The 18,258-nt window shown below is 50.1% G+C and overlaps 1 protein-coding gene and 1 long non-coding RNA gene across 3 annotated transcripts in view; one reads left to right on the forward strand and one right to left on the reverse strand.

Annotated features, from left to right (window-relative positions):
* Positions 1 to 3,513, reverse strand: part of PRKX (protein kinase X-linked) — a 68,722-nt gene extending 65,209 nt beyond the window's left edge. For both annotated transcript variants that reach the window (XM_042926544.1, XM_042926546.1), the window contains exon 1: positions 3,288 to 3,513. In XM_042926544.1, the coding sequence (XP_042782478.1) occupies positions 3,288 to 3,465 (178 nt within the window). In that variant the 5' untranslated portion in view covers positions 3,466 to 3,513. The remainder of the gene's footprint in view (positions 1 to 3,287) is intronic.
* LOC122212623 lies at positions 860 to 17,542 on the forward strand. Its single transcript, XR_006199229.1, has 3 exons — positions 860 to 2,891; positions 15,259 to 15,321; positions 17,231 to 17,542. It is a non-coding gene; the product is annotated as an uncharacterized LOC122212623 (long non-coding RNA).
* Positions 17,543 to 18,258: the final 716 nt, after the last annotated feature.

An 18,258-nucleotide genomic window follows, 5' to 3' on the forward strand; every position in this document is an offset into this window, starting at 1 on the left:
TTGGGGGAAGCAAGAGCGCGGGAGAAAGTCCTATTGGTGGGGAAGCAAAATGATTGCCAGGACTTTAGGCAGATCTGCCTACAGTCAGTGATTCTCGGACAAAGGTCTCCTCGATCTTGAGGAAATACAACTTTGTGATCGTGCCACATGTGAACTAAACAAATAGCAGGTGGTGACCATGAGCCCCCAGGCTGTGTGAAGGGAATTCGCTCTGGCCTCGGCTTGGGGGTGTTGGCCGCCATAGAAATGCACAGGATGGGGGCGCCTGGGGGGCTTAGTCGGTTAAGCTCCCGACTTCGGCTCAGGTCACCATCTCACGGTGCGTGGGTTCGAGCCCCGCGTCGGGCTCTGTGCTGACGGCTCAGAGCCCGGAGCTGCTTCGGATTCTGTGTCTCCCTCTCTCTCTGCCCCTCCTCTGCTCTCGCTCTCTCTCAAAAATAGCATTAAAATTTTTTTAATAAATAAATAAATAGGGGAATAAACGCACAGGGTAAAACTGGAGAGAAAGGCATCCCCCGCAGAATCTGAAAGCCGTGCCTGCAGAAACTGGGACGCCTTGCACACGGTTCACGGTCTCTGCGACTGAACCAAAGGCAACATCCTGGTTGGGATCTTGGGCCAAGAAGGAATCAGGACGCACGGAAGCTTTGCCAAGGGTGCACGGGACGGATTTGGGGATTCCCTGCGAGTGTATAATTATTTCAAAACATATAGTATATTTTTTACTTTTTTATTGTTTTGTGTATTTTTGAGCAAGCGAGAGAGACAGAGAGCAAGCAGGACACAGGCAGAGAGGGAGGGAGACCCAGAATCCAAATCAGGCTCCAGGCTCCGAGCTGTCACCACGGAGCCCCGATGCTCGAACTCATGACCCGCGAGATCATGACCTGAGCTGAAGTCAGACCTGCGACGGGGACTCGTCAGTCCTGTCCTGTGGGCGCCCCCGCCCCCCCGGAGCACCCAGCTGGCAGGCACAAGTGACGGGTGAAAACACGGCAGGGTCGGGGGGAGGACAAGAGTGAGTCACACACCCAAGGGGAGACGGGCAACGGGAAGCCACACTGTGTGCCGCGACCACGAAGGGAAACGTCCTCTGGGCGGAGCCGGGCTGTGCCCTTCCGTCCCGAATCATCCTGCACAGAAGGTTCTGGGGCGTGGGGACGGTGGTGGAAAACAGAGGTGCGGAGGGCTTGGGGGCGTCTGGGGAGCGCTCCCTCCGCGTGTAGGGTGGGTTCCCGTCACGGAGGACTGCACTCTCATGAGGAAAAGCGCATACAGGTGGTCTATGGGTGCCCGTGTGGCCTGGGGCCCCGTGAGGTCGCCCGGCTGCTCGTCCCCCTGGGACCCACTGCACCTTATGTCGGGACCTGGAGGGGACACGCACAGGCTGCGGGACGGGACGGCCGGGCTGGGACGGCCGGGGATCCCTCCAGGCTTAGTCTCCGGGGCCGAAGAGGGCTCAGGTTCAGGTTCCTCAGTATTGAAGCACAAGGTTAGATACAACACCACAGAAACTGCACACACACCTCCGTCACTCACAACCCCCTGGGTCTCTCACATACACATACTTGGGTCTGTCTGTCTCTCTCTCTCACACACACACACCCCTGGGCCCCTGACCACGCTCTGTAACCGAACAGCTGAACACGCGCCCCCAGCTCTCCGTCCACACCCCTGGAGCCCGCAGGAAGTTATCCTTGAGGAAGGAGCCTCGTCCCCAGTAGGAGAGGCCAAGAGGCAGCTGGACGGAAGCAGTCACCCTCCCACAGCCGCCCCTCTCCATCCCCAAAGGCGGCGACCTTCTATTTTTAAGGACAAGACTACCGGCTGGGCACCTATGCCCACGGGGCCCCGCGTGACTGCAGGCGGCAGGAGAGGTCAGGTCCACAGCCCGCCCACACCCTGCCGCGGGGTCCTGGCCCGTGGCCCGGGGCCCGTCTGACAATACGGCCATGTCTGTGCCCAGAAGCAATACAATGGGTGTTTCTGCGTGCCAAGGCTCGGTGGGTCCCCCAGCAACTTTCCATTGTTCACTCGGATTTCCACGTACCCCCGGGGTCACCGCACTGGCCCGCGTTCTCGGCCCGCCCTGCTGCCCCCTGCAAAACACAGCCCGCTTTTCCACCAGCCGGCTTCCGGGAGGGAGGGAAGGAGATGGGCACAGAGAGACAGACAGACGGAAGGATGAGGGAGACAGCGACAGGCAAGCAAGGAGAGGTAGAGGAGGTGCGTCCCGGGCCGTCCTCCCCAAATCAGGTTTCCTGGAGACCCTTCCTCACAGCCGAGGGCACAGGGCAGCGGGGGACCCCAGAGGGAAAAGAGAAGGTCTGGCTGCGTCTGCCGGGGTGACTGACCCTAGGCCACGACCTCGAGTTCACGGCTTCATGATTCCCCGCCCAGCTTCCTCCTTTCCAAAACAGGCTTAGGGGACCCAGGAAAGTCCCCGAACTCCCCTGTCCCAGGGTGACACGGCCCCTTCCCCACGCGCTTTCTGACAAAGCGCACATCCCCGGACCCTGTGGGCCGGAAAGACGTGCTAAGCAGCCACAGGCCCATGGTGGGTGTCCACAACCTGAACCCGGCACCGCCGTGCGGTCGGGGTTTTCTGACCCCACTCGGGGCGGCCCCATAAGCCAGCGCGTCTGGGGATCCGCGCGCCCAGGGAACTCGCTGGAAATTACGTGCAAGTCAAAGGGACGAGACAAAGGGAAATCAGTGTCCGGGAAGGAGCCCCAACTTTCAGGCGCTCAAGGCGTCCGTGTCCCTCGCCGCCCCCCGCCCGCCCCGTGACGGGCGCCCCGGGACACCTGTCCCCGCCAAGCCCCGGTGAGGTCTACGCGGAAGCATCCTGCCGCTGGACACAGGGACGCTGCCCAGAAAGAGCTGTGCAGGTGCGTGTGGCCGCCGCCTCGGTCGCTCGGGGCCCCTGGCTGGGAGGGCGGGCGACGACCCCAACGTGAGGTGACCCCACCCCCCCCCAGGAACTTTCGTGACGTCGGGGGCCACGGACACCTGGGGCGGCCGAGGAGGACGGGAGTCCTACCTAAAGGGGTTTCTGGGGCGCGGGGCCCGGGCGCCCCGCAGGCGGGGAGGCTCGCGGGGGGCTGGAAGGGGACTGGCTCCGGGTCTCGGGGCGCGCACAGGGGCCAGGGGCGCACGGCCGGGACCCCCCGCGCAGACGCGAGCGGCCAGGGCCGGTCAGGGGGACGGCCGGGCGACGGCACACGCGCGCCCTTTGTCTGACGCCAGCGTCCCCCCGGGCCGGGTGCCCCGCGCGCCCTACTCACCCACGGTGGCCAGCGTGTCGAAGTCCTGCAGGCGGTAGGCGGGGGGCTCCGGCGAGGGCGCCTCGGGGCTGGGGCAGAGCGCGGGCGCGCCGTCGGGGGCGTCGGCACGGCCCCCCGGGGCCTCGGGCTCGGTCGCCTTGGCCGCCTTGGCCGCCTTGGCCAGCCCGGGCGCCTCCATGGGGGCGCGCTCCAGTCCGGGGAGCGCGCGGGGCCGGGCTCGGCGGGACGCAGCCTCGGAGGGCGGCGCGGCGGCGGCGGCGGCATCAGCGGCGTCCACCCATGCGCGTCGCCCGCGGCCCGGCGGAGCGGCGGGGACAATGGCGGGGCGCGGGGCGGCGCTCACTGAAGCAGCAGCAGCAGCAGCAGCTGGTGGGAGTAGCCGGCGGCCTCGGAGGGCGGGCCCGGGGGCCCGGGCGGCGGCGGGGGCGGGGGCGGGGGCGGGGGCGGCGCGGCCGAGGCGGGGGGCGCGGCCCGGGCCGGCGGGGGCGACGCGGGGTCCCGGTTCATCCCTCGCCGCCCGAGTCCGCGGCCACCCGCGCGGGCGCAGCGTGCGCGCCGAGGGAGGGGGGGGGGCGGGCGGAAGCGGCCTGGGCGGGGCCGCGCGCTCTCCAGCCCGCCCGCGCCCGGCCCGGGGACCGGGGCGTCCCCGCCGCCGCCGCGCTCCGCCCCCGCCGCGCCCCGGAGCCGCCCCCGCCAGGCCGGGGCGCGCGGGCGGGCGGCGCTGGGGTGGTGGCCGCGCCCCCTCGCGCGCCCCCGGGGGCTGGGGTCCCCGCCGAGCTCGCCCAGAAGGCCGGCAGGCGGGGCGGGCTGGGCACCGGGAGGGCGTGGCTGGCACTAAAGTAAACTTAAAAGATCCAACTGGAGCGGGAGCTGAGTGCGCCCAGGGCGCGCGGCCCGCGCGGCCCCTGGGGCGCTTGCCGGGTCTGGCGAATCCTAAGACCCCGCCCAGGTCGGCTTCCTGGTTCCTGGGCGGGGGGGGGAGCCAAACTGGTACAAGATGCTGGCGGGAGTGGAGGGGAAGGGGTGGGCAGGGGCGGGGCGAGCGCGCAGGACCCCCCCGCCCCGTGAGTTTCCCGCAAGCTTTGCTAACAACCCAGGATTATTTCCGAAACAAAAGCAACCAGAGGCAGACTTAAGAGCTCGGACGCCCGAAGGCAGTGCCCCCAACTCTGACGGCTCCCTGTGTTCAGGACACCGGGCACAATGTGGGGAAGGAAGGCAGGGCGCCCCAGGCCATTTGCATTTACAGCTCTGTCCCCCACCCACCCGCCCCCGTTTAAGCGTGTCCGAGATCCCATGTGGGCACACTTCCAGAATAAACGACTAGTGTGTATGAGAACTTGGAATGTCACGGCGCGTCCTGTTTTGTGTCTGGCCACCCTGTCGGGGCGGGCAGGGGCGGCCGGTCCAGAAGGCAAGGCCACGTCTAAGTCAGAAGCGAAGCGTTTCACCGAGACTAGGCCATGCCTGCCGGGCTTGGCCAAGTGGGAGGGGCGACAGGAAACCAGAACCCGGCTCTGGGTGTGGCGTTCTGGCCCCGGGCTGCCAGCTTCGCCCCACCCTTCGTCTACACTTTGTGGGTGGCATTTTCCCCAGGGCATTAGGCAGAGCGCTGGGTCTGGTCGCTTATTGCCAGAGAGGTGGAAAAAAAAAAAAAAAAAAAAAATGCGCGCCCTGAGCAGGCCGAGGGCACCGGGCTGGAACTAGGAGGGGCTCTGGGCACCAGGTCCTGCCTGGCCCTGCCCTGCGGAGGGTTTGGGGGGGGGGGGGGTTCAGGATGGTCCCCGGGGACTTGCCCCTGCGATGGTGCTAGGGGACTAAGCTTGGTGGTCAAGTCTGGGTCAATCAGGGACATGCTTTTTTCCTTTCCTATTGCACCCAGGCAGCAAGGGTTCCAGAAAAACTTTCAGGATCATTATAAGGCCAGGTGGCCCAGTTGACGTGACTCAGTCCTCTCCCACCCCTGAGCCTGACCACATACCTACGTCTTCCTATAAATATCCTGGCCAGCTTCGGCAACAAATATCCTGGCCAGCTTCGGCAACACCTTGCTGTACAAAAGCAGCTTTCATCCGGGACGATCATAAAAGTTCTTCAGAAACCACAGCATATGACTCGGAAAGACAACAGAAAAAAACAAAACAAAACCCTGTAAGCTAGGCATTAAGGGGTCAGTACAGCCTCTGGGCTGCGACATGACGTTTGGGTGCAGGGAAGGCACACTGAACTCTGTCATGTGCAAAGAAGGAGGTCCTGGCTCTAGTCCCGTGAACCGTGAGGTTAACGCAGCAACCCGTCCAGGTGTTCAATACTAGAGGAATAAATGTGTAGTTTTCTAAGCCAGCGGGAGTATGTATACGTGTCGTTCTTTTGGAAGAGTTAGGTATATACTTGTACATATGTGTGTGTATACGTATGTGTGATGTGTGTGTGTATGACTGTAGAGACAGTGAGTTAACATTAAAAAGTACAGGGGCGCCTGGGTAGCTCAGTCGGTTAAGCGTCCGACTCTTGGTTTCAGCTCAGGTCGTGATCTCACGGTTTGTGGGTTTGATCCCTGCATCAGGCTCTGCACTGACAGCACAGAACCTGCTTGGGATTCTCTCTCCCCCCCTCTCTCTGTGCCTCCCCTGCTCTCACTGTCTTTCTCTCTCAAAAGATAATACACAAACTTAAAAAAATTTTTTTTTAATTAAAAGGTATATAGTTACCTTTGCAGGCTTTATACTTATTACATTACACACTGTGTATGTTATATTCGGATATATTCTATAATATGTATTCTAATGTGTTTTATGACATGTATTCTATATATATTCTAAATGTTTTTTGTGTTTTATTTTATATTTGAGAGACAGGGAGACAGAACATGAACGGGGAAGGGACGGAGAGAGAAGGAGACACAGAATCCAACGCAGGCTCCAGGCCCTGAGCTGTCAGCACAGAACCCGACACGGGGCTCAAACTCATGAATCATAAGAACATGACCTGAGCCGAACTCAGATGCTCAACCGACTGAGCCACCCAGGCGCCCCATCTACTATGTATATTCTAAAAGACATGCTTATGGCCTTTCAAAGACTTTACAACTTGTATGTACGTACATATACATTATATATATATATATGTATATATATATAATATTGAGTATTATATATATTCTAACATTCTGTAATATATTCCAATATATTTTATTATGTATATTTTAATATATTTTATTATACATTCTAACATTTCTATTCTAAGAAACATATTCAGGGGCATTGGGGTGCCTCAGTCAATTAACCATCTGACTCTTGATTTCCACTCAGGTCATAATCTCATGGTTCGTGAGTTCAAGCCCTACATTGGGATCTGTGCTGACATCTTGGAACCGGCTTGAGATTCTGTCTCTCTCTCTCTCTCTCTCTCTCTCTGTGTCCCTCTCCCACTTGCTCTGTCTGTCTCGAAAATAAATAAGCTTTAAAAAATAAATTGAGGGGCGCCTGGGTGGCTGGGTCGGTTAAGCGTCCGACTTCGGCTCAGGTCATGATCTCCCGGTCCGTGAGTTCGAGCCCCGCGTCGGGCTCTGTGCTGACGGCTCAGAGCCTGGAGCGTGTTTCGGATTCTGTGTCTCCCTCTCTCTCTGCCCCTCCCCTGTTCATGCTCTGTCTCTCTCTGTCTCAAAAATAAATAAAAACGTTAAAAAAAAATTTTTTTAAATAAAATAAAATAAAAAATAAATTGATTAGTTAAACAAGTAAAAAAAAACATGTTCAGCTGCCATCAGACGTTACAAGTTATATATAATGTTAGATATATTATACATTGTATTCTAATATTGTATAATATATATTCTAATATATTTCACTATAAATTCTAATACATATATTCTAAACAACAAGCATTCAGCTGCCTTTACAGAAATGGCAGTCTATATTCATAAGCATATTTATATATGCAAAAAATACATATATATACTTTTGAATTAAATACATGTCTGTATAGCGTCTCTCACTCAGGTAAACTCATATTTTGGAAATATACAGGTGGGTTTCAATACATGGTTGGAAGAAGCCTTCCCAGGACTTCTGGAAAGCAATCCTTTCAACAACGTAGGAATGCTTTGAATGTGGACGCAGCCAGGGATGAAAATATTTCTATCGCTGGATGCCTGGAAATATGCCCACTTAGGCTTTGCTCTTTGCGGGCAGGCAGAAAATTCTGATGGATGTTTAGCTACGGGATTAGGGTTTCAGATTTCAGCAGCTAGATTTTCCTGTAATTCAGGTGAAGCCCTGTACCAGGTGTCCTGTGTTTACTAAGAATATAACAGGGTCATTTTCCATTGTCAGTACATCTCTCCCCACTTTCTCAGATGAGCTGTGGCAAAGCCATGTATCGGGGTTTGCGAGTTTTCGCTGATCACCGATGACCCTTTGGCCAGCAAGGAGGGTTTCCAGGACTGGCCAGCATTTACTGCTCTTAGCTTTGCAATCTTCTGCTTCTGGTTTCTTCCCGGTCACTGGACGGCCCCTGGTGGGTCTGTGTTGGTTTAATGCGTTGGGAATTCATGGGAATTCATGGTTCGTGGGCCATGTTCTCTTACCATCCCGGGGACTTGGGCCTCTGTGCATGGAGGCAGACCCTTGGTGACTAATCAGAGATGATGAAACTTGCTTTATAATTGTATGTGTGGCCACAGTCATGGAGGCTTGCTCCAGTGTGAGACCCGCTGAGTCACCGTCTTCCGCAAGCAGCCTGCACAGACACCCCAGGGCTGTATTTCGGTAGCTGGCTCTCGGGGGGTCGGGGGACCCCGTGTTACACCCTCACTTGTATCAGAAATGCCGCCCTGGCCCAACATATGTCTTGAAACCAAATGATCTTGGAAGTGCCCACTCTCGGGGCACCTGGGTGGCTCAGTGACTTAAGCGTTCAGCTTCGGCTCAGGTCATGATCTCACGGTTCGTGGGTTCGAGCCCCATGTCGGGCTCTGTGCCGACAGCTCGGAGCCTGGAGCCTGCTTCCGATTCTGTGTCTCCCTCTCTGTGCCCCTGCCCTCTCTCTCTCAAAAGTGAATAAACATTAAAAAAAAAAAAATTTTTTTTAAAGATAAATGAAAAACAAAAAAAGAAAAAAGAAATAAATACCAAGGCTGGTGATGGAAATGAAGCTTTCACCCTGGAGACCTCACAAACCCTTCCCTGGGCAGGAAGGTCGCGAATTCCAAATGGGCTCACAGCAATTAACTCACTGGGTAGAAACATGAGCAATCCGATAATTGGGCATTTAAGGAAAATCAATGAATCATCAATCACTAAAGTCAAGCCAAACCCTAAGGCACCATCTCTCCAAAGTAAAGCTTAAAAATCTGAGCAGACAGGCTTATTCTTGCATGGAGCGCGGACTTCTAAAAATAACGCTTCTGAACGTGCCTATTTAGTCCGAGGCTTCTAGAAAGTGATTTCAAAGGAAACCGTAGAGGAAGCACAGAGAGGGGGAACGCTGTCTGGGCCGCACCAGCCTGGAATTAGACTTTGCTGAGTTCACTCTTCGCCCGAGATGTGCGTGAGAGGTTTCGGTCCTCAGATGCTGGAGACGTTTCTGGAAAAATCTAAGACATGCTATTGAGCTCACACAGGTGCATAACGCTTGGCAAAATGCAAACCAATGGCCTGCTCTGATCACTTGGGTCACATAGCTCTGCCTGGACGCCTTGCTCCCGGGCTAGTCGCCGAAGCTTTGAAGTAACTAAAAAGTCTGACAAAGCAACATGACAAGAACTGTGAACTTGAAAATACCATCGACAAAACCCCCGGGGTCACCGCACTGGCCCGCGTGCCCGGCCCGCCCTGCTGCCCCCTGCAAAACACAGCCCGCTTTTCAACCAGCCATTCTTCGCATTCTGTGTCTCCCTCTCTCTCTGCCCCTCCCCTGCTCATGCTCTGTCTCTCTCTGTCTCAAAACTAAATGGAAACATTTAAAACAAACATTAAAAAAAAATTAAAAAATTAAAAAAAAAAAAGACATGACCACCCAAACACGTAAGAAAGTTATGGAAATATAAATGAAATTAAAAACGTATACGCTGACTGATATGTGGTCAAAGGGTATTAACGCAGAATTAAGCCCCAAGAAGTGCATAGATGAGGGGCATTCAGAGAGGGATTGATCTCAGACTCCCAGCTGTGTCCCTGCCTGGACCTCGGACCCCCAGCCTCGGCCCTGCCTGGACCTCATTCTCCCAGCCTCCAGCCTCGCCTGAATCTCAGCCTCCCCGCCTGGCCCTGCCTGGATCTCAGACCCCCAGCCTCAGCCCCGCCTGGATCTCAGACCCCCAGCCTCGGCCCTGCCTGGATCTCAGACTCCCAGCCTCAGCCCTGCCTGGGTCTCAGACCCCCAGCCTCAGCCCTGCCTGCATCTCAGACCCTCAGCCTCCAGCCCCGCCTGGAACTCAGACTCCCAGCCTCAGCCCTGCCTGCATCTCAGACCCTCAGCCTCGGCCCTGCCTGGATCGCAGACTCCCATCCTCAGCCCCTCCTGGACCTCAGACCCCCGGCCTCAGTCCTGCCTGGATCTCCGACCCCCAGCCTCGATCCTGCCTGGATATCAGACCCCCAGGCTCGTCCCCTCCTGGACGTCAGACCCCCAGCCTCACCCCTGCATGGATCTCAGACTCCCAGGCTCAGCCCTGCCTGGATCTCAGACCCCAAGCTCAGTCCCTCCTGGACGTCAGAGTCCCAGACTCAGGCCCTCCTGGACCTCAGAATTCCAGGTTCGGCCCCGCCTGGACCTCAGTCTCCCAGCCTCGGCCCTGCCTGGACCTCAGACACCCAGCCTCGGCCCTGCCTGGATCTCAGACTCCCAGCCTCGGCCCTGCCTGGACCTCAGACACCCAGCCTCGGCCCTGCCTGGATCTCAGACTCCCAGCCTCGGCCCTGCCTGGATCTCAGACTCCCAGCCTCGGCCCTGCCTGGATCTCAACCTTCCAGCCTCCAGCCCTACCTGGATCGCAGACTCCCAGCCTCCAGGACCCCGAGACAATATGTGTGTTGTGTTAATCCCAGGCTGTGGTGTTCTGTTATGGCAATCTAACACATCCATTATTTAAGGCAGTTTTTTAACGATAGAGAAAAATATCACACCCTTGATAAATAGAAAAAAAAAAAGTAATTTTAAGTAATCTAGGTGGTAATCTAGGTGGTAATCTAAATGCTATCACATACTCCGATCTTCATCATAAAACAAAATGACCTGGAAAAAAAAAAAAAGGTAGGAAAATGTCAAAAAGGTTGTGTCTGGATTATAATTTCTCTATAATTTTTTTCAATGTTTCCCAAATTTCCTTGTAATGAGGAAGCGGACTAAGAGAAGAAATTGGAGAGGTTTGGAAACCAGTTTTTGCAAAGTGGTAGATGTGCATGTAGTCAGCCTGGGCCTTGGTGAGGAGCTGTGGTTTTACAGTTAATCACCATTTCCAGGAGGGCCATCAGGGCTTATGTGCAAACCGGATGGTTTCACTCAGTCTGCAGGACTTATCAGGGCAAAACTCATAAGGACGAAAACTTGAGAAGTGGGGTGATGGCCGTGCCAGAGGTGTGAGTAAAGAGAAACACGTGTCCCGGGCCTTGGAGGAAAAAGATTTGGTGGTGTAATGCCTCTGGAATGGGCCAGCATCGTCCTCCCAAAGCGTGCATCACAACCCGCAAACAGAGGTTAATGTTTATGAGCAAGAACCCGCGTGAGAGCCAGGATTCTCGGTTTCTGAGAAACGGAGAACTGTCATGCCGTGGGCATGAGGTTTTGTCCCGATAAAGCCGGGACTTTAAAAATAGTTTGGTAGGGCGCCTGGGTGGCTCAGTCGGTTGAGCGTCCGACTTCAGCTCAGGTCATGATCTCACGGTCGGGAGTTCGAGCCGCGCGTCGGGCTCTGTGCTGACAGCTCAGAGCCTGGAGCCTGTTTCAGATCCTGTGTCTCCCTCTCTCTGACCCTCCCCCGTTCATGCTCTGTCTCTGTCTCAAAAATAAATAAAAAAACACTTAAAAAAATTTAAAAATAGTTTGGTATTGCAGCTGAAAAGATACTGGCATACCCAGTAGATGTTATGCAGACAAGGGCGTGGGGATTTCAAGTCTTCAAACAGTATGTGTATGTTATATATAGTTTGTATGTAGTATATATACAGTGTATATATATTATATATAGTATGTATATAGTATATATATACTTCATATACAACTTATATGTATAGTTTATACATAGTATATACATATATAGTTTACACAGTTACATATTATATGTATATAGTATATATATATACTTTATATATAATTTATATGTATAGTTTATACATAGTATATACATATATAGTTTATACATAGTTATGTATTATATGTATATAGTATATATATATATACTTTATATATAATTTATATGTATAGTTTATACATAGTATATACATATATAGTTTATACAGTTACATATATGTATATAGTATATATATATACTTTATATATAATTTATATGTATAGTTTATACATAGTATATACATATATAGTTTATACATAGTTATGTATTATATGTATATAGTATATATATATACTTTATATATAATTTATATGTATAGTTTATACATAGTATATACATATATAGTTTATACAGTTACATATTATACGTATATAGTATATATATATACTTTATATATAATTTATATGTATAGTTTATACATACTATATACATATATAGTTTATACATAGTTATATATTATATGTATATTAGATGTATATTATATACATATATGTATGCACAGTAGACAAATAGGTACACATACATAAATCTATACCAACCTAAATATGTATAAAGCCACAAGTACACATCTTTGTACATATTTAGGTTGGTATATATGTATTTACACCTATATTTATAATCATTTGAAGTATATATAATTTAAAAGTATATAAGCTACTTTTACTTATTTTTTTAACTTCCTTTGCCTGTTTTGAGGTGGGGAGGAGTAGAGAGGGAATCCCAAGCAGGCTCCCGCTGTCAGTGCAGAGCCCGATGTGGGACTCGAACCCACACATCATGAGAGCGTTTGAGCCGAAACCAAGAGGCGGAGGCTTGACCGACTGAGTCACCCAGGTGCCCCTAAAAGTACAGAAGCCAATTTTGAAGGCAAATGTTAACGTGAAAGGTACCTTTCTGCCCTCAATCCCATACTATGACTTGGAAGGGGTGGCGGTCCCCAGAGACGCGACCTACACGGGGCGCTGTGTATGACTATAAGATGCTGCTCCGTCCGACTGTGTGTGGGGATATGCGCCCAGGTGCGTGGAGGTGTCTCGGGGAGACGGGCCACCGCAACAGAGTTTCCAGTACCAAAGTCTGGGGACGCCTGGGGGCCTCAGTCAGTTGAGCATCTGACTCTTGATCTCGGCTCAGGTGGAGATCTCACGGTTCCTGAGTTCGAGCCCCGCGCTGGGCTCTGTACTGACAGCACAGAGCTCGTTTGGAATTCTCTGTCTCTCCCTCGCTCTCTGCGCTCTCTCGACATAAATAAAATAAATTAAAAAAAAAAAAGATGGCACTCCTGATGTGGGCACTTGGATGAAGCCGAGGTGAGCCGGCCAAGATCCCCGTCTCATGGGGTCAGATTCCACTGGCCAGCCGTGGATGGTTAGAGGATGTGACACAGAGGCTGGAAAACCAGAAATAGCAAGGCGGAGAGCCAGGGGGAGGGGACGGTTTGCAAGTCAGTAATTGCCTGGATGCCCTAGATACATATAATTACATGGACGTAAGTGTATGGTAATCGTAGGTATCATACGGTTTTCTGTGTGTGCAGAGACACGGGAATATGTCCACATAGAGAGGGGGACGTACGTGTGTATCTATCTCAGATGCTGGGATTTGAACAAGGACCTGAAGGAGGGCGGGAGTCCGTGAGCACCTGTCTGGGGAGTGACAGGGACAGTGTGGCCTGACCTTGGCAGGTAGCAGGGACACACAAAAGGTGTGTCCCTAGAAGCAAACAAAAGTACAACATGAGAAGCACCCGGCCAGCTCGGTTGGTGGAACGTGTGACTCTTGACCTCGGGGTTGTGGGTTCGAGCCCCACTTTCGCTGTAGACATTACGTAAAAAAAAATAAAAATCTTAAAAAAATAAAGAACATAAAATCCTTTAAAAATGCAGGATGTCCACTTAAATCTGAATGTCAGATGATATATGTATAAAATATGTGCCTATGTGATATTTGGGACATACTCCTGCTAAACGCCAAGACGAATTTGCATTTCAGGTAAACAGTTAATAATTGTTTCCGTATAATGCAGAATACTGCATTAGGGAGGTAGTTACTACATAACCACTTGACTGTGAATTGCAAATGTAAAATGTAAGTGTAAAAGCATATATGTTTCTGGGGTTCGTACACGATTTTTGCAGACAGTGCTGAATGGATCCTGAAAAACAGGGCTTTGCTCTGAGGAGGGTAAATCAGTTCAGGGTGGTGGGAGGGATTACACTCAACCCCTTCTGTTCAGTTGGAGTTTCTGAACAGAAGATGTTCTTGTGTAATCGTTTTTTAAATATAGTAATTGAGGGGAGACTGGCCAGCTGAGTCGGTTGAGCATCCGACTCTTAATTTTGGCTCAGGTCACGATCTCAGGGGGTCTACACTGAGCTCGGAACCAGCTTGGGATTCTCTCTCTCGAGCTCTGTCTGCCTGTCCCCTGCTCTCTCTCTCTTTCAAAATAAATAAAATAAAATAAAATAAAAAATAAAATAATAAAACAAAATATTAATATAAAATAATAAAATAAAACAAAATAAAACAAAATAATAGTATAACATAAAATAATAAAATAAAATGATAAATAAACTAAAATAAGAAAATAATAAATAAAATAATAATATAAAATAAAATAATAATGGGGCGCCTGGGTGGCTCAGTCGGTTAGGCGGCCGACTTCAGCTCAGGTCATGATCTCGCGGTCCGTGAGTTTGAGCCCCGCGTCGGGCTCTGTGCTGACAGCTCGGAGCCTGGAGCCTGCTTCAGATTCTGTGTCTCCCTCTCTCTCTGACCCTCCCCTGTTCATGCTCTGTCTCTCCCTGTCTCAAAAATAAATAAAATGTTAAAAAAAAAATTTTTTTTAATTTAAAATAAAATAATAAAATAAAATGATAAAATATATAAAATAAAATAAAATGATAAAATATATAAAATAAAATAATAATAAAATAAAATGATAAATATATACAATACAATAAAATAAAATAATAAAATAAAATAAAATAATAAAATAAAACAAAATAATAGTATAACATAAAATAATAAAATAAAACAATAAATAAACTAAAATAATAATATAAAGTAACATAAAATAATAAAATAAATACAATAAAATGATAAATATATAAAATAAAATAAAATGATAATAAAAAATATTAAATAAAATAATAAAATAAAGCAAAATAATAGCATAACATAAAATAATAAAATAAAACGATAAATAAACTAAAATAAGAAAATAATAAATAAAATAATAATATAAAATAAAATAATAAATAAAATAAAATGATAAAATATATAAAATAAAATAAAATGATAAAGTATATAAAATAAAATAAAATAAAATGATAAAATATATAAAATAAAATAATAATAAAATAAAATGATAAAATAAAACAAGATAATAGTATAACAAAATAATAAAAGAATAAATAAACTAAAATAATAATATAAAATAACATAAAATAATAAAATAAAATAAAATAAAGTAAAATAAAATAAAGTAAAATAATAAAACAAAAAATAAGGTCCCTGTAGCAAACGCGATAGGTCCCACATTCGACAGAGAGAAAGATCTGCCCACTCCGATTTTTTATGGCTTCTTGGGTATAATTAGAGCAACCCACGTGGGGCTCCAGATGCTGGGCTGGGAATATCTGATGCCACTAATTACTGTTGCTTTGTTTTTGCATTTAGAACGACAGTCGTCACTGTAAGATGCCTTGAGATTCGTAAGGACTAGACGAAACGACGTTGCAGGTAACGTATTCCTCAGGAACGCACCGGGCTGGGGTCAAAGATGATGCCCAAGGGTGCTCTTGGGCAAGGGTGCAAAAGACATCAACTCTGTGTGTCCCAGGTGGGACCTGGGGGCCGAGGCCAGGGACCCACGGAGCTCAGCCGCGTGTTGGGATGCAGGGAGGGTTTGTTGGTATATGATAGAGCTGCGGAAACGTTAAGCTTCCTCAGGACTGCAGAAATGAAACTCTGGAGCCCTCCCCGTCCAGGGTCAAGTTCCCACAAGAAACGGGTCTGGGAAGAGGGAAGGGAAGAAGCGCCTTGAACGTATTCCTGAGTCAACAGCACTGTGGGGAGAGTCCCAGTGTCCAAGATGAAGGACGTGGTCCAGCAGCCGAGGGCCGCGAGACTGTGGACATCTGCATTCTCAGCACACAGACCCTGCTGACGGCACACAGCCTGTTTGGGATGAGGTCGCTTCTGGGGGTCACTGTTACCACAAGGGTCCAGACTCAGCCCCCCACCCCGCACCCCCATGGAAGGCTGAGACCCTGACTGCATCTTGGAAGACGTCCCTGTGTCTGAAATAGTGTTCTCTGCAGAAGGGGGCAGAATGTCCTTGGGAGGAAGATACAGAAGGGACTTGCTTTCTTTCCTTTTGAGGTGTCCCTGTGCACCACAGTTAGGCAGTCGGTATGACCCCCGAGAAGTCCAGTTCAGGACAGCCTTAGGCAACAGGGGCATAGTCCCCAATAAATGCAGATAATGCTGGAAGTTTCCAACATGTGCCCTGAAAACATCCCATCCCATCGTTCGCAAGAACAGAGAGAGAGATCCCGCATCAGCCCGTAGCTCACGGCTGCAATCAAACCCAGATATGGGACAACAAAGTCTGTGCCTCATGCGTATATATCTATATATTGGGGCCACCACCACCACCAAGGACAGGATGCATTTACATAACAAACAGCAGCTCATTATACAAACGAGTGCTGGGGAGTGCTGTGTATCTTGTTTGGGATTTTGCCAAAGGCGTTGGAAGAAAGATGATGTAAGCTTTGCAGAGAAGCTTGGGTAAATATGAAGAGAACAGACCTTCATGGGATAAGGAATTTCCGTGCTGTCACATCGCTGAGGAATACGGACATAAACACACGTTTAGGAATGGATTTATCTGCTGTGTAGGCCGGAGTTCACAAAACTCTGTACTGCAGGGCTTTCGCTATGAAACGGGAAGGGTATCTGTGGGTTTGTCCAGAGACCGTGAAAAGAGACTCCGATTTCCTCAAGACTGAAAACAGTGTTCAGTGCACTGAGTCGCACACTTTGGGGGAAACTGGTCTGTCAATGGACCCAGCCTTCTATGAGAGGACAGGGGGCATTTTAATGCAGATCACGAAGCCATCTCGACTGCGGGATGGGTATAGATCGGATTTGAAAGTGCTTCTGAGCGGTCTACAATGCCTATGGTGTCAGTGTCGTCATTAGGGAATCCGAAGGCTTCTGCATAAATGTGAATCCCCAGTACGGGGTTCACCAATCCTTCGCCAAAACGTCGGCCTTCTGCCATGTTGTTGCAAGGTCAATGGACATGGGCTCTGAATCTTGTGTTTAATAGACCATGTTCTGGGCTGAACGAGGATACCTCCCTAGCCCACCCTGCACCAACCCCCCCCAAAAAAAGATGTGCCTACCTGGAACCTGGTAATAGGACCTTAGTTGGAAAATGGGTCTTTGTAGATGTCAATAGGGATCTTGAAATGAGATCACCCATGGGGGCCAGGGTGAGGCCGTCTCAAGGTGGGGGGAAAGACATTGACTCCACTTCTTACCTGGGGAGGGCAGGAGAAGAACGCGTGTCATGGGACATGTCAGGTCCTCCCTGGGAAAGACAGTCAGGGATGCTGTCTTCCACATGCCTCTTTCCCAGGGGACAGTGGCAAGTCATAGTTTGCGTGAAGTACTCAGACTACCTCAAAATGCATTCGATCAGTGAAGACGCGTGAAGTCTGCACGAGTGAAGCCAGAAGAATCTTCCCCTCGTCCACCTTCCAGAACGTCACCTCCTAGACTTGTCAAAGCCACGCGCACTGGGACTTTTGCCACCTACAGCCAACCCCACCCCAAGCACTTCCTGCTGCTGTGTGCAGACAAACCCATCTCTTGATGTGTAAACAAGGTGTGGTTTGAGGTTTTGGGGGTTCGGGATGGGTTTCATTGTTTTTAGGCATTAAAAAACGGTTTTAGGGGCGCCTGGGTGCCTCAGTCGGTTGGGCAGCCGACTCCGGCTCAGGTCATGATCTCGCGGTCCGTGAGTTCGAGCCCCGCGTCGGGCTCTGTGCTGGCAGCTCAGAGCCTGGGGCCTGTTTCAGATTCTGTGTCTCCCTCTCTCTCTGACCCTCCCCCGTTCATGCTCTGTCTCTCTCTGTCTCAAAAGTAAATAAACGTTAAAAAAAAAATTGAAAAAAAAAAACGGTTTTAAAGAAAACATTCGTTTATTTAGAAATTCATTAGAAATTGTTTAGGGACGGTCTGTTATTTCTCATGTAGGATAGGGAGTAGATGGGGTTATGTTTCCACGTGTGTTGAATGCATCATGCTGAATTCTTCCTCCCTACTCTTTAGCCCAGGGTCCCTGAACCTTGACACTATTGACATTTGGGAACAGATAAATATTGGCTGCAGGGGGCTGTTCGGTGCATTGTGGGGTGTCGAGCATCTTCCCACCCCCAGTTGTGACAAGCAAATGCCTCCCAACATTTCCAAATGGCCCCTGGAGGGAAAGGATGTCGTCCCTGGTGGAGAACTACTGTCTTAGTACAATGTATAATTTACATCCAACACCAATCATAGACCTAATTTATATGTGTGGGTGTGTATATATAAGTGTTTGGATAGATGATGGATGGATAGATAGATAGATACATACATACGCACATAGATAAGTGATAGATGATG

This window comes from Panthera leo, chromosome Y (genome assembly GCF_018350215.1).
Source record: "Panthera leo isolate Ple1 chromosome Y, P.leo_Ple1_pat1.1, whole genome shotgun sequence".
In the NCBI taxonomy this organism is placed as follows: domain Eukaryota; kingdom Metazoa; phylum Chordata; class Mammalia; order Carnivora; family Felidae; genus Panthera; species Panthera leo.